We start from the raw sequence: 14,267 nt of genomic DNA on the forward strand, positions 1-14,267 counted from the left end.
TATGTAAAATGTAGACACTGACAGAATACTTCAAAACATTATCATGACAAATGATCTGTAGACAATTTATACTTCGGAAAATGCTTTTTTATACTTCAGTGACACAAGCAAATTCTTTTTACACTTCAGAGATGTTGAGGATTACATGAGAACATACGTAATACACAACACCTAGAACATAGTATTGCCCCAAATATAATGACCACTGTTATTTTCTATATACAATACATATTTCCTTATTTGCCAAGAAAAGTCATCCTGAAAACCTTACTATGTATACCAATATTCATAGTATTTGACTCACAATACCCATAAGGTGGAAACAACTTAAGTGCCTACCAACAGATGAATGCTCAAACAAAACGTGGTACATACATACAATGGAATATTATTCAGCTGTAAAAGAAATAAAGTTCTGGTACCTGCTACATACAACACAGAGGGAATCTTGAAGACTTCACGTGTGAAATGAGCCAGACACAATGAACAATTATAACTCCACTAATATGCAATATCTATTAACAGGCAAATTCATAGACAAAGTTGATTAGAGGTTACCAGGGGAGCAGGGAGGTGCAATGGGGAGTTACAATAAAAATAACCCATTTCTGATCCTATAACACTGAACTACAGATCAGTTAATCAAGATGCTGCCCTGCGAGCAATCAGACTTTACTGTCACCAGATTAACTACCCATTATTTCTCTGGTTAGTTCTGCAAATCGAGGGTTTTTGAGAAAGCACAGAAACATCTTAGCCAGGTGGTCCTAAGCACCAATGCTCCCATGGGCCAAAATGACTCTCAGTCTGAACAACGGACATACAGTCAAATCAGGCCATATGCCTTTTTAAAAAGTTTTATTAAAGGTCTTTATAAAGCAATATCCAGGATCCAGATCCAGCTGCCAAGGAAAGTCTGAAACCAAATAAAGCACAACACTGTAAGAAAGGGCAACTTCACCTAAACATCAGGTTCCTTCACTTATCAAATGGGTATACATTCCCAGTTAGAGCTTTTTTCATTAAGATTAATAAAACCCACACAAAACACCTAAATAAAACAAAAAACCCCAAGTGTTGGACAAGTGTCTTTTAAGGTAGCTGAAGGATGGAGTAACTAAACAGTAGCAAAGAGAAATGTGTCCTTGAAAAACTGGGGCAAATAAGGGATGACAATAAAGGAAAATACCATTTCAAAAAACTAGTAGGACCAGGGCAGGCCACGGTGGCTCAGCAGGTAGGAATGTTTGCCTGTGATGCCAGAGGACCTGGGTTCGATTCCCGGTGCCTGCCCATGTTAAAAAAAAAAAAAAAAGTAGGACCAAAGTCAACGCCACTTCCAACAGAATCCTGGGTTAAATGAGCCCCTGGCTCCATCCTGTGGTTCTCTCCCAAGTAATGTATTTCTAGTTCAATTAATATTCACCAAGTGCTTACCATAGCGTGGGATACCAAAAATTAAGAACAGGGAAATCAAGGAATAGGACCTCATTCTGACTCGGCAGACATACCTGTTATGCAGTAGGGACTGGCTGGGGCATGGCAGGCGGCTCTGGCTTCCCACCCTTCTGCTCTGAGATGGGAGTGGTGGGCAGGATTTCATCTTTGGGCTCCACGATGCTCACATGGTCAGGCAGGGGCTTCTTAGGACCAATCTTACCACTGGGGTCCCAGGGCAGCATGATCTTCACTTTGATGCCCAGCACACCTAGAGGATCCCAGAGTTAGGACCTAGCAGTGGTTTCAACAGCCACCCTCCACATAACCAGACAGAAAGAACAGAAGTTTACACAAGTAGCTTTAAGTCCAGTCCCTTCTCAGACAAATGCCTCTATGTCAATCAGTGAACAGGACACGTTTGCAAACGGAACCCATGCGCAGCACCGCAGAACGTGGCACTGACAAGGACCAAGAGCAAAAGTGACCTTTCTGACTCGTCATCGTGTCATCACTGAAGGGTAAGCTAACTCTCAGACTGACTGAACCCAGCAATTCCTACCCAAGGAATATAAACTACTCCCAAAACAAATTCCCCAAAGAGTGAGATGTGCACAGAACACATATCTATCTGCTAATACCCTCTGCCCCAAGCAACCCCAGGTGCTCACCCTGTCTGAGCAGCACATGGCGCACGGCGGTATCAACATAGTAGTTAACAGGATCCCCACTGTGGATCATTAGGCCATCCACAAACTTCATGGATTTAGCCCTCTGTCCTCGGAGTTTCCCAGATACCACGACCTCGCAGCCCTTGGCCCCACTCTCCATGATGAAACGCAGCACACCATAGCAGGCCCTTTGGAAGAGAGAACAATGTATATTATCAACAGATCAAATTTATCAACCCCATGCCCTACCAAGAAAAAACAAAGACTCATTCATCTGCATTGCCTTTTTCAATGTTCCTGTAATGGAAAGTAAATTTTACCAGACTACCTCAAGAAAGCAATTCTAATTCTCTTCCACTCCCATCACAATTGATCTTGGGCAAATTCCTTAGGAAACCAAGCTCCTTCTATCCAATCCAAGTGCTCTCCAATTGTGGCCACATGAGAATCACCCAAGGTTAAAAAAAAAGTCCTGATACCTGGGCCCTTCCTCCAGGCCATTTAAACGGGCCATCCAGGGGCGAGTAAAATCCACACAGTTACTTTTAAAATGCTCCCAGGTGATTCTAATGTGTGCTCCACTACACTCCTTTAACCTACTGATGATCAAGTTGACACCTCCCTTCCATCCTGAAGCAAGCCCTTCTAATCCAGTCCATCTCTGCCAACTCAGCACCCGTAAGAACCTAAAAGTACCCCAATCACATAAATCCTTTTATGGTTTCCAGTGAAATACCTCCCTAGGCTCCAGATTTTGTTCACTAGGAAACCTAAAGACACAACTTAGGGTCCTGATAAGTATTTGGGTGCTAGATTTCTAAGTCTTTAAAACTGAGACTAAGCCTTAAATATGACCCCTCAATTTATTTATTTGTTTACACACCAGGGGATACTGACTGGAGAGCTAGCTGCCCCCTTCAATAGAGAAAATAAAGGTAGTTCAAGACCTACTGCCACACTCCACTTCTTTCACATCATTTCACTGAACCCTATTTACATTTAAAGATAAGGGATTCGAGGGCCAGATGTTCCATAACTTGCCCAGGTCTCAGAACTTCAAAGTCAACCTTCAGAATGTGCTGGGCCATACTTGCAGTTTCTGATTCAAGGGCTCTGAGATGGCAACAGAGATCTTTATTCCTAACTAGCTCCCAGGTGATCACAGTACTGCTGACCCAGAGACCAAACTTTTTAGGATCAGTTTTTAAGGAGTGGAACTGACATTCAAACCAGACCGTCTTCTACGTGTTCTTGCCTAGTCTTACTATCCATCCCTACCAGGTCAATTTTCTTCAAGGGGACCTCTCAGAGGTTTCCTCTGCAGTGAAACCTTCCAGGGCTCTGTATTACATAATGAATAACATTCCAAACATCCAGGCATGGCATTCAAATCACATCACTAACAGTCAAACTACTCAAAGTACTTCCTCCTGAAACCTTACTGAGGCCCAGCTAAAGTCAACTCACCTCATGCCCTTTACACATCACTCCTCCCCACACATTACCAACAATGGATAACGTACTACCTCATCACATACACTTCAGAGGTAAGATACTAAATTTTAAGCTCTTTCACATCAAGACTGTTTTATCTCTTTATAAACCCCACAAAACTTAGCATATAAATGGATCTGAATGACTTCTAGCCTTTTCTGTATCTTGTGGTATCCCACAAGTGCTAAGGTACCTCTACATACACAGTATACACCCAGTAAAAGGCTTTCACTGCCATAGCCCATGGTGCTCTTTCTACAGACAATCCAGGAAGTCGAACCTCCCTTTCCCCTGGAATTCTATTTCTCTTCTACTCCTAAAGCACCCAGAATACTTCTCTACAATAGCACTGTCACCCTTTATTGTGTTTGCTTTTTTACTAGGCTTTCTTGCCAACCTACTAGTTCAGTGAGGTCATGGGTTGGTATTTTACTGTTATAACTCTCAGAGAAGGGCCTGCCACTTAATATGTTGTTTATTTATTTAATTAACAAAATTGCAGACAACATACTCTAACCCACACAAAGGTATGACCATTAAAAGTCTCAGGACACTTACCTCCGCACAGCAAGCCCTCCTAGGAGTTTGTAACGCAGAGACTCTGCCTGGGCAATGGCACAGAGACCTCTTGTGGCCACTTTTTCAGCATAAAGCTTCCAGGAAGGAAACAAGACACATACTTACACCTATTACTGTCACCATTATTTTCAGTTAAAAGTTAGTACATTCATACCATCTCCCTTTCTTATCCACAAAAAAACCTTATCTTTTTTTTCAAGCTATATCTCTCCCTTTGTTTAGATCTTTTCATCTCACTTAACAATATTTTCTATACAGATCTTTCATATCTGACATCTATCCCTAAGTAAATGTTCCTTACTAGTACACAATTCAGTTGAATTTCTATATTGTGAATTCTTCAAACTTGTTAAACTCATTTTTTCTGATAGTTTTGTAAAGTTTTTTTATTACAGCAATTGTACATTTACAGAAAAATCATGCAGACAGCAGAATACTCATACACGCCTCCTTCACATGCAATTTCCCCTATTATTAATATTTTGCATTAGTGTAGTGCCTTTGTTACAACTAATGAAACAAAATTATTATAATCATACAATTAACCATCACCCATGGTTGACATTAGGGTTCACTCTTTGTGTTGTACATGTCTACGGTTTTGTTTTTCAATTTTTGTAACAAGCACCTTTTCTAAATCATGTTACTATGGTTATCATCCAAGTACTAAAGTATTTCTACTCAGGCACACATAACAAGCCAAACCATTCCTCACTACCCTCCCAACTATGGCTCTTTCTACAGCCACACCAAGGTGAAACCGATGGGAGTGGTTGACACCTCAGTTGTATCATCAGTGTACCCAAGATGAAAGCAAAATCTTAACTACCAGAAATAAGTAGGACAGGTCCATGAAATTAAGCCCACAGTTTATTAAGAAAACTTCAGCAAAATAACAATCCATTTGCAATATGGATTGTTAATAGTGTTCAGGGTGACTGTTTTTATAAGTAGCCCACTAAAAAATTTATTTCCAAATCCACAGTAATCTGGCATAAATCATGACCACTCACCTCTACACTCCCCTCAGGGAAACCAAACCTCTTCTGAACTACAGCAGTCAACTCCCTGATCCGCCGGCCTTTCTCACCGAGAACATTCTGCGTTCTAAAGGGAAGAAAACAGATGTAACCCACAATTCATATATCTGACACATCCAAGTTTAAATTTTGGATGACAAGATCTAGAGTTAAATTTAAAATGCAGCTATTAAAAACACTACCTTCACTAAGGCCAAATTCACTGGTTGTCCCTTTAAGTCCAGATTAAGCATCTCAGTATATACAACAATCACAGTGAATGTTTACCTGGTGGCAAGAATAATGATCTCTGTCCTGGTTGGTGTAACTCGAACCTCAACTCCAGAGTAGCCATCTTCAGCCAGCTCCCGAGTAAGAAACTCATTCAGTTCAGCTTTGAAGATGCCATCAGCAACAAACTAACCAAAGAACAAAAGTCCAAAATTAGGATACTTTTCCCCCACACAATGGGCCCGGTTTTGTCCTTCAGCCAAAACGACCTTCAAAATTCAACACCAACAAATTATCCACCAAGCATTCCATTACATCTATTCCAACAAGAACATAGCAACCCTTCTCAGACAAATGCCTCTAGGTCATCTTTTAGAAGTTACTTTGATCCAAGTACCTTAAAAACTGTGCCACAGAACGCAGCAGAGTAAGTCACCTGGACAAAGATAACACCTCTAGTCAGACTCATCACCATCTCTTCATTGAAGGGTTTTAGACTATCACTTATATTTATACATGCAAAATTTAACAGCACCTCATTCAGCACAGCAGGGTCACTATGCCTATAATTTAGGAAAGGAACAGAGTGGGCTAAAATTATAAGCACTCTCATTTGTAGACATAACTTGGTGTATTAGAAGAAATCTAACCATGTGCTCTTGCTTTACTTAATTAACGTGTATCTTAACAAAGCTAGCAAATTTCAACTCCCAAAAGCATCGTGGATTTAATTTTAACGTCAACGTACGTACACACATAAAGAAAAACTACTTCCAAACCAAGATAACTTTATACAGTTTTCTCCCACAAAAAGACAATAAGTTAAATCCGAGGAAGCACCCTCCCCTGCTCCTCCTCCCTACGTTAGCCTATGATATGCTTGTTTGGGTTCCCAAATGGAGCAATAAAGTGTCAGCAGTCTTTGCGGCCTTTTTAGCGGCAAAGGCCGCACCGAGACCCGACTGATGAGAAGGCGGTAATACAGTGCCACGCTCCTTCCCAAAGCCTTGGAGTAAGAGTAAGTTCTGAGGGAACTAACGCGTTCAAAACACCACATACCACACGTTTATCAATTCTATTCTGTTAACCAAGAAATGCTCACCAGCGCCTCTTCCAGGACAGGAGGGGCACCCGGTGCTCATCTCTGAACGCCTCCCGGCACCGGCAAAAATCTGCCCCATCTCTCCCTTCCCTCGTCCCACTGTGCCCATCCTTGGTCGGGCCCCGTACTCAATCCAACGCCATCCGCGGCCTCTGGGAACGCTATGCATCCGAAGCCGCTCCCTGGGGTAGGGCACGGAGCTCCGGGCCTGGCGATGGCACGTCGAGAAGCCCCTGACCCGCGGGGCACCGCAGTTCCCTGGGTCACAGCCCCAACGCCTCACCTTCCTCTTCTTGGAAATCTGCACCGCCATCTTGCGCCGCGCGCAGCCGAAAGGAAAGGAAGTGGCCCGTGGGCGGAAATGGGTATAAAGGGCACGGCGCTACGACAAAGAACTGCGCGACGTCGACGCCTGCGAGCGCTCATGGGAAATGTAGTTTTTACATAATGGAGTCATGGGAACGAGAAGAGTAATGGAAGCCCTTGTGGTCAGAAACTAGAAAGGCAGATCAGTCAGCACTCTGAAACTGCCACGTGAGGCCGGAAAAGGAAATGACAGGTATAAGCTCACACCGTAACAGCGGAGTTTAACAACGCTGGAAGTCTGACACTTTCAGTTGTACACTGTAATGAAAATCTGTTGAAAGCTCTCGGTGAAATTCATTTAGGCGCCTTCCGCTCCTTCAGTCTGTGTCCTTTTTTTCCGTTCTAAATTATAATAATTGCTAATATTTATTAAATATCCTAGACACGATTCTATACCCTTTACATATATTAACATTTACAACTACCTCACTTTGGGAAGACCTTTTGTTATCTGTAATAGAGCCCACAAACTGGTGGCTCCTGGAACCAATTTTGCCCCACCTTTTTGGTACTTAAAATTTTTTTAACCTCTACATTTTATTGTGAAGAATTTCAAGCATACATTAAAGTTAAAAGAGTTGATCTCTCTGTGCCTTCACCAATGCGTCTTTTTTTTTTTTTTTTTTTTTAAAGAGAGAGGGAGGAAGGGAAGGAAAGACAGAGAAGGAAGGAAGGATGGAAGGAAGGGAGGAAGAAAGGGAAACATCTTTAAACATTTTCTTGTTTTATTATATTTTGTTTGTTTGTTTGTTTTTTACATGGGCTGGGGCCGGGAATCGAACCGGGGTCCTCCGGCATGGCAGGCAAGCACTCTTGCCCGCTGAGCCACCGCGGCCCGCCACCAATGCGTCTTTTGATGCATTTCAAAGTTGCAGACATCAGTACACTTTGTAAGAATTTGAGAATTTTGCCACGCGAAGGAGGACTCCAAGAGACGTTCTTTCATGCAACACGCAAGGGGTTTATTTTCCACACATGTGTGGGGCTCGCTGAACACGCAGGAACAGAGAGCCCCCCGCCTGAGCTTGTAAAAGTTTTTTAAAAGGGGTAAGATGAGGGGGGTGGGAGTCGAGCATGGGTCACAGGTGCTGTTTTGCAAAAAGCAGATAAGAGCAGCTTTACAACAAGCACTTTTAACAGTTTCACAGCGAGCATTTTTTGAGCATGAGTCATGGGAGTGGCTATTGCAGATAGCCACAGTTTTATAACAAGTGATTTAGGCGCAAGGAGTGGGGGGGGGGGGGGGGGGGGGGGGGAAGGGCGAGAAACAGATAACCGCCCTGGGAAAGTCTCGGATTGTTTATTTTCAACCTGATGGGGCCCATAATTCTTTTCTTTATAATTCTTAACTCACACCAAATGCATAGCCATGAATACAAAATGACACAAATGCTTTTGCTGGATATTTCAGAAGCTAAGATATATGTAAATAGCGAAATTAAGCAGGAAAAATTAGCTACTGTTAAGCTTTATAAAATCCCTTTTTACAACTTCACCTCTAAATAATTCAGCAACAGTTTTGTTATAGATTTGAATAGTTCGCTAGCATTTAAAATCATGAAATTTCTCTATAAAATAGTGTAAGTTTAAAAAATATATATGTAACACTGCAAAGGATAGACTAAGCCTACTTAAAATTAGGCCTAAGAGTCACCCCCAAGAGAACCTCTTTTGTTGCTCAGGTGTGGCCTCTCTGTCTCAGCCAACATGACAAGCAAACTCACTGCCCTCCTCATCTCTACATGGGACATGACCCCAGGGGTGTGGACCTTCCTGGGAATGCGGACAGAAATCCTAGAATGAGCTGGGACTCGGCATCAAGGAATTGAGAAAACCTTCTTCACCAAAAGGGGAAAGAGCTAAATGACACAAAATAAAGTGTCAATGGTTGAGAGATTCCAAACAGAGTCAAGAGGTTATTCTGAAGGCTATTCTTATGCATTAAGTAGATATCACCTTGTTATCCAAGATGTAATGGAGAGGTTGGAGGGAACTGCCTGAAACGTAGAGCTGTGTTCCAGTAGCCATGTTTCTTGAAGATGATTGTATAATAATACAGCTTTCGCAGTGTGATGGTGTGTGCTGGTTTGAAAGGAAGTGTGCCCCCTAAGAAAAGCCATGTTTTAATATAAGTCCCATTTCACAAGGTAGAATAATCTCTATTCAACACCGTATGTTTGAAACTGTGATTGGATCATCTCCCTGGTTGATGTGATTTAGTTAAGAATGGTTGTTAAACTGGATTAGAGGATGACATGTCTCCACCCATTTGAGTGGGTCTTGATTAGTTTCTGAAGTCCTATAAAAGAGGAAACATTTTGGAGAATGAGAGATTCAGAGAGAGCAACACTACAAAGCAGAGAGTCCACCAGCCAGCGACCTTTGGAGATGAAGAAGGAAGACACCTCCCGGGGAGCTTCATGAAATAGGAAGCCAGGAGAAAAAGCTAGCAGATGATGCCGTGTTCGCCATGTGCCCTTCCAGCTGAGAGAGAATCCCTGACTGTGTTCGCCATGTGCCTTGTCACTTGAGAGAGAAACAGCAGATGATGCCGTGTTCGCCATGTGCCCTTCCAGCTGAGAGAGAAGCCCTGACTGTGTTCACCATGTGCCTTCTCACTTGAGAGAGAAACCCTGAACTTCATCGGCCTTCTTGAACCAAGGTATCTTTCCCTAGATGCCTTTGATTGGACATTTCTTTAGACTTGTTTTAATTGGGACATTTTCTCGGCCTTAGAACTGTAAACTAGCAACTCATTAAATTCCCCTTTTTAAAAGCCATTCAGTTTCTGGTATATTGCATTCCGGCAGCTAGCAAACTAGAACATGGTGTCATTGTGAAAACCTTGTGTCTGATGCTTCTTTAACTACCTTATGGACAGACGAGTAAAGCATATGAATTAAAAAGAAATAAATAATGGGAACAAATGTTAAAATAAATTTAGTATATTGAAATGCTAGTGATCAATGAAAGGGAGTGATCAATGAATTTTTTTCTGTTTTTATTTCTTTTTCTGAATTGATACGAATTGTTCTAAGAAATGATCATGATGATGAATATACAAATATGAGATAAAAAGAATGTTTTTATGTTAAGTTTTTCAATAAAAATATTAAAAATATACATATATGTGTATATAATTGAAAGATCTAGGCCACATTTCCTCATGGCAGTACTTCCCTTCCCTGTTAGATGGGAGAGGGCTTTCTAGTGTGACACTCATTTGTTGTCTGGCTCCAGTGACCAATTGCGTTTTTAATCCCAGCGCTAAAATAACTCTGATGCAAAGTGACTTGTCTGGTAATCATGGAATTAACAGAATTCTGGGAAACCCAGCAGAGAGACCAGGGATGAGGGGAAGCAGTAGATGAACTTGAGAGGTAGGCTGCAGATTTTATGTATCTTAATGATGGATTGGATGTAGGTGTGAGGTTGAGGAGGGAATTGAGAATGATACCCAGGTTTTTACTTCAGTACTGGATGCTTGGTGATAATGCTCACTGAGATGAGGGACCCAGGAACAGGTTCTTCCTTCATCTGTCATCTTCCTCTGCTCCATGGTCCGTTCATTCAGCAGTGCCAGGCCCATGAAACCTCGATCTTAGTGGATGCACCATCTGACTTCTCTGTGCCTTTGCTCAGGATGTGGCAGTGCAGGATAGCATACAACCTTCCGTGCTAGGGTCAGCATAACGTCACAGTCGCTCACATCACCTGGGTTTCTAGGCCTGCCAGGTGAGCCGCTTCATTCACCTATGGCTCTCATTCTCCCTCAATGCCTACTATAATCTTTATCAGTGCAGAACCCCTGAACTCACCCTCACTCTCAGCAGGCACCCTCCCTCCTAATTTCCTGTCCCCCAAATACACTGTACAGTCAAGAACTGCCTTCCACTCAACCTATAATTGTATATATTCCTGTCCATCCTTCCCTCCTTCCCTCCCAGCTGAGGGAAGAGATCATTTTCTTCCTTCCTTTTCCCACTTTCCTTCTGTGTTCTGGTTCAAGTTAGTTTTGTTCCTTTGAGATCTTGCTCCAGGAATCATCCCTTCCCTTTCCTGTGATCTTCCTTGATACTGGTTCTTACCCTCCCCCAACCCAATCTTAAAAATGTCACTTCCCCCAGGGTTGTGCCTCTCCTAGTAGCTCCCATGTGTTCTGTAGGTGATACTTGTGACTCCGAGCTGGAACGGTCTGTGTATGTGTTTCTCCCACTAGACTTTAAGCTCTTTGAGGGCCAGGGCCAAGCCTATCTTATCCACCATCATATCTAGAGCCAAGGCCAAGGCCTGGCTCAGGCCCCATGTCAGAAAAAAGTTAGATTGGCAAACAAATCAATGCATGGATTCTACTTGTTAAATCAGTCTCTGGCAGCACCATTTGTATGAATTTGTTTCCAAGTGTCCTATTTTATCTGGGGTGCTCACAAAACCAAATTTTGGAGACTCAAAGCTGAGAATGGGCTCCCTGAGGCAAATGCTCCCCTCTTGAGATTTGGCAGTGGCCTGTCTGCCACCTTTCCTCAGCCATCATGATGATGCCTACCGAGTTGTTGTTCTCTGGTCTTAAGAGAAGGCCTGGGAGAGAAGCCTTTGTCTCTATCACAAGGCCTTTAGTTTCCTCAAAGACTATTGGAAGTAAATAATCATTACATTATTTAAAAATGGCAAAAATAGGGCGGGCAACAGTGGCTCAGTGGCAGAGTTCTCATCTGCCACACCAGAGATCCAGTTCATTTCCCAGTGCCTGCCCATGCCAAGAAAAAAAGACAAAAATAATAGTGGTTGCCATCAAGTGAATTTTAGTTAAGAACTGGGACTGTGAGATGCTGTGATACTTCTTCTTGGAGTATCCAAAATGTAAACAAGGTTATACCTGTGTGGCCCATGAGATCCAGAACTGTCGCTGGAACTGGGAAGAAAGGGCTGGGTGTCTGACAACACGTCTGGCTCTGCGATCACACTCAGGCTGTTCCTTGGCCCTGTGACTGCCACAAAGGTACTCGTCCTGAAATTCCTAAAACTCAATGGGGATTTTGCCTTGGTTAAGGGATTCAGCCCATGTTTTTTGAGAACAGTACATGGAATCTCAGAAAACATGTAAATTACTTGACTCCAAATAGAGGGGCTTGGCAACAAAGGAGAGAGGATTTAAATCACGTGACTGAAGGTGAGTGTGCCTGTCCTCGCAGCGAGAATGGGAAGACAGAGGAGGCTCTTCTGTGCTCCCAGCTAGTCTTGGTCTTAACTCCCCAAGGGTCTGTCATGGGGTGAGCATCTAGGTGAGCTGAGTGTTCAAAGACGCATATTTTTTCTTACAACCCATTTCTTACAATCCATATAGCCAGGAAGACTGGCTATATGGATTCACAGAGGAGGTCCATTGGTCTCCATTAGAGCACCTCCAAAGGGTGCTTAGAAAGCACCTGGCACACAGTAAGTGCTCAGTTAGCATTAGCTATCATCACCTATGTTAGGTCCTTGGGACTCAGCTTCTGACTTCCAGGGGCTCAGGGCAGGGGTTGGGACGGGGTGATAAAGCATCATAGGTGTCATGATAGTGACAATAGGACACTGAGTAAGGGGTAGGGAGGAGGATCTGCTTTCTAGGATAGAGGAAGGGCAGACTATTGGAAAAGACATCCCAGAGCCCCAAGACTTGAACTGAGGCTCAAAAGAAACTCAAGATATTTGCCAGTCTGGTGGGGCACATCAGGCAGCATGAATGGACTGAATCCTCTGGGAGCAAAAGAAGAATTTGTCCTCCCATCATGAAAATAGTTTTCATTTCTGATGCAAACAATAACCTACATTCATAAAAATTACTGAAAAGCATAAAGAAGGAAATAAAACTGACCTAGAATTCCGCTGTTCAGCCTAACCAGTATAAACATGTTGGGAACATGTTTCCGATCCATCGCGAGGCAGGGAGATACACAGTGATAAGTAGACGTGGACCTACAGAGTCACACCAACAAAGACACCGCAAGGCAGAGCACCATGAAGGATGCTGGCCGTGTGCCAGGAAGGTGCCGAGGGCGTGGAGGATGCAGTTGGAGGAGGGGTGGTGGGGAGCCGTGAAGCCAGCTCAACCTGTCTCATACCCCAGCGCTGCCATGGACAAGCTTTGTGATCTCGGGCAAGCGACTTAAATTTTTTTGAATCTCAGATTTTCATCTGGAAAGTGGAGAAATTATCATTAACCTCATAGGATTTCTACGATCGAATTAAATGGTATCCGTAACACACTTGGCATCATGCCCAGCACATGGGAAGTGTTTATTAAATGGGACGTATTATCATTACTTTCAGTGTAAACAAACAACTTGGCAGGCAGGTTTATGTTAGTCTTCGGTGAGTTTAGTTAGGGTGAGTTGCCTTCCCCAGGTATTAACCAACATCAACGTAGGGACTCACACTTCTGTTCTTTGCAGAAGACTCTGAGACACAAGTACCTTTCATTCCCTCTCACACCCTGTACACTATCTCTCTACAGGCAAAAGAACCATATTTTAATAATGTAAAAAGGCAGAGAAAACTCCCTCATAGGAAAGATGTGGGAATAAGTAGGCCAGAGACCAGACAGCTGAAGCAGAAAGATGTAGCTAAGGGAGAGAGATTGAGGCCAAGGGGGTCCCAACCCCATCCAGCTTCCTCCAAGACCGGGCCCAAGGACAGCTGTAAGTAAGGGCCTGCCCAGGGTTGGTATGGGCTAAGAGGGTAAGGGCAGGCTCAGGGGGCCAAGGAGGTAAAAAAGACTGACTAAGCTCTTCCTGAGGGGGTGTTACCTACCCCAGTTCGAAGATTGGGAACACAGCTGCAGTACCCAGACACTCAATTTGTTGAGTTTAATTTTAGAACGTGGGAATTCCACCTTTCCTAAACTGACTCTCCCAAAGCTTTGCGTACTCCGCCCTCTGGTTGCCAAACCAGCAACTACAGCGACATGGTCAAACTCCCAGAAAGGGGTGGGGCTGCTGCTCTCTCTCCAGCATCTTTCACCCATTCACCTGGATTCCTAGCCAAGTCCGCCCCATTCAAGAGACTGAGAATGTGGGACAGTACAGGGCTCGGAAACGGGAGGTAGGAGGCTGCACTCCCAGGATTTGACTAGTGAAAGCCTCACGAAGGAGATTGAATGTACTGTGTGACTCCATTAAGGAAAAACGAACAAGATGGCAACAAGCCATAGTTACCAACCTCCATCTCTCTGCCTGGGGCAGGTGTACGAACAGGCGCTGGTTAACTTAGAGGCAAAGGGCCAGGTAGGACCCAAGGATGGGCGTGCAGCAATACTATACAAGGGCAGAAGCCAGCCTCAGGCATGGCATTAGAGAGGGCTCTGCCTTAGCGAGACAGACATAGACA

General features: G+C 43.5%; 1 protein-coding gene and 2 non-coding genes across 3 annotated transcripts; all 3 read right to left on the bottom strand.

Annotated features, from left to right (window-relative positions):
- Window positions 1-821: 821 nt before the first annotated feature.
- RPS3 (ribosomal protein S3) lies at window positions 822-6,948 on the bottom strand. Its single transcript, XM_077113556.1, has 7 exons — window positions 6,817-6,948; window positions 5,489-5,619; window positions 5,195-5,288; window positions 4,161-4,255; window positions 2,109-2,296; window positions 1,512-1,708; window positions 822-916 (listed from the first exon to the last, which is right to left on the bottom strand). Exons 1-6 carry the CDS (start codon window positions 6,844-6,846, stop codon window positions 1,515-1,517), a joined length of 732 nt encoding a protein of 243 aa, XP_076969671.1. The 5' UTR covers window positions 6,847-6,948; the 3' UTR covers window positions 822-916; window positions 1,512-1,514.
- On the bottom strand, window positions 1,813-1,957 carry LOC143645403 (small nucleolar RNA SNORD15). The gene has a single exon (XR_013157112.1). It is a non-coding gene; the product is annotated as a small nucleolar RNA SNORD15 (small nucleolar RNA).
- Window positions 5,773-5,919, bottom strand: LOC143645404 (small nucleolar RNA SNORD15). Its single transcript, XR_013157113.1, has one exon. It is a non-coding gene; the product is annotated as a small nucleolar RNA SNORD15 (small nucleolar RNA).
- Window positions 6,949-14,267: the final 7,319 nt, after the last annotated feature.

This window comes from Tamandua tetradactyla, chromosome 8 (genome assembly GCF_023851605.1).
Source record: "Tamandua tetradactyla isolate mTamTet1 chromosome 8, mTamTet1.pri, whole genome shotgun sequence".
Lineage (NCBI taxonomy): Eukaryota > Metazoa > Chordata > Mammalia > Pilosa > Myrmecophagidae > Tamandua > Tamandua tetradactyla.

Excerpts from the sequence above, each read along its gene's own strand:
- RPS3 (XM_077113556.1), bottom strand. The coding sequence starts at position 6,846 with ATGGCGGTGCAGATTTCCAAGAAGAGGAAG. Across the intron at positions 4,256-5,194 it reads TCCCTGAGGGGAGTGTAGAG|CTTTATGCTGAAAAAGTGGC; the intron begins GTGAGTGGTCAT and ends CCTTCCTGGAAG. Across the intron at positions 1,709-2,108 it reads CCATGTGCTGCTCAGACAGG|GTGTGCTGGGCATCAAAGTG; the intron begins GTGAGCACCTGG and ends GGGATCCTCTAG.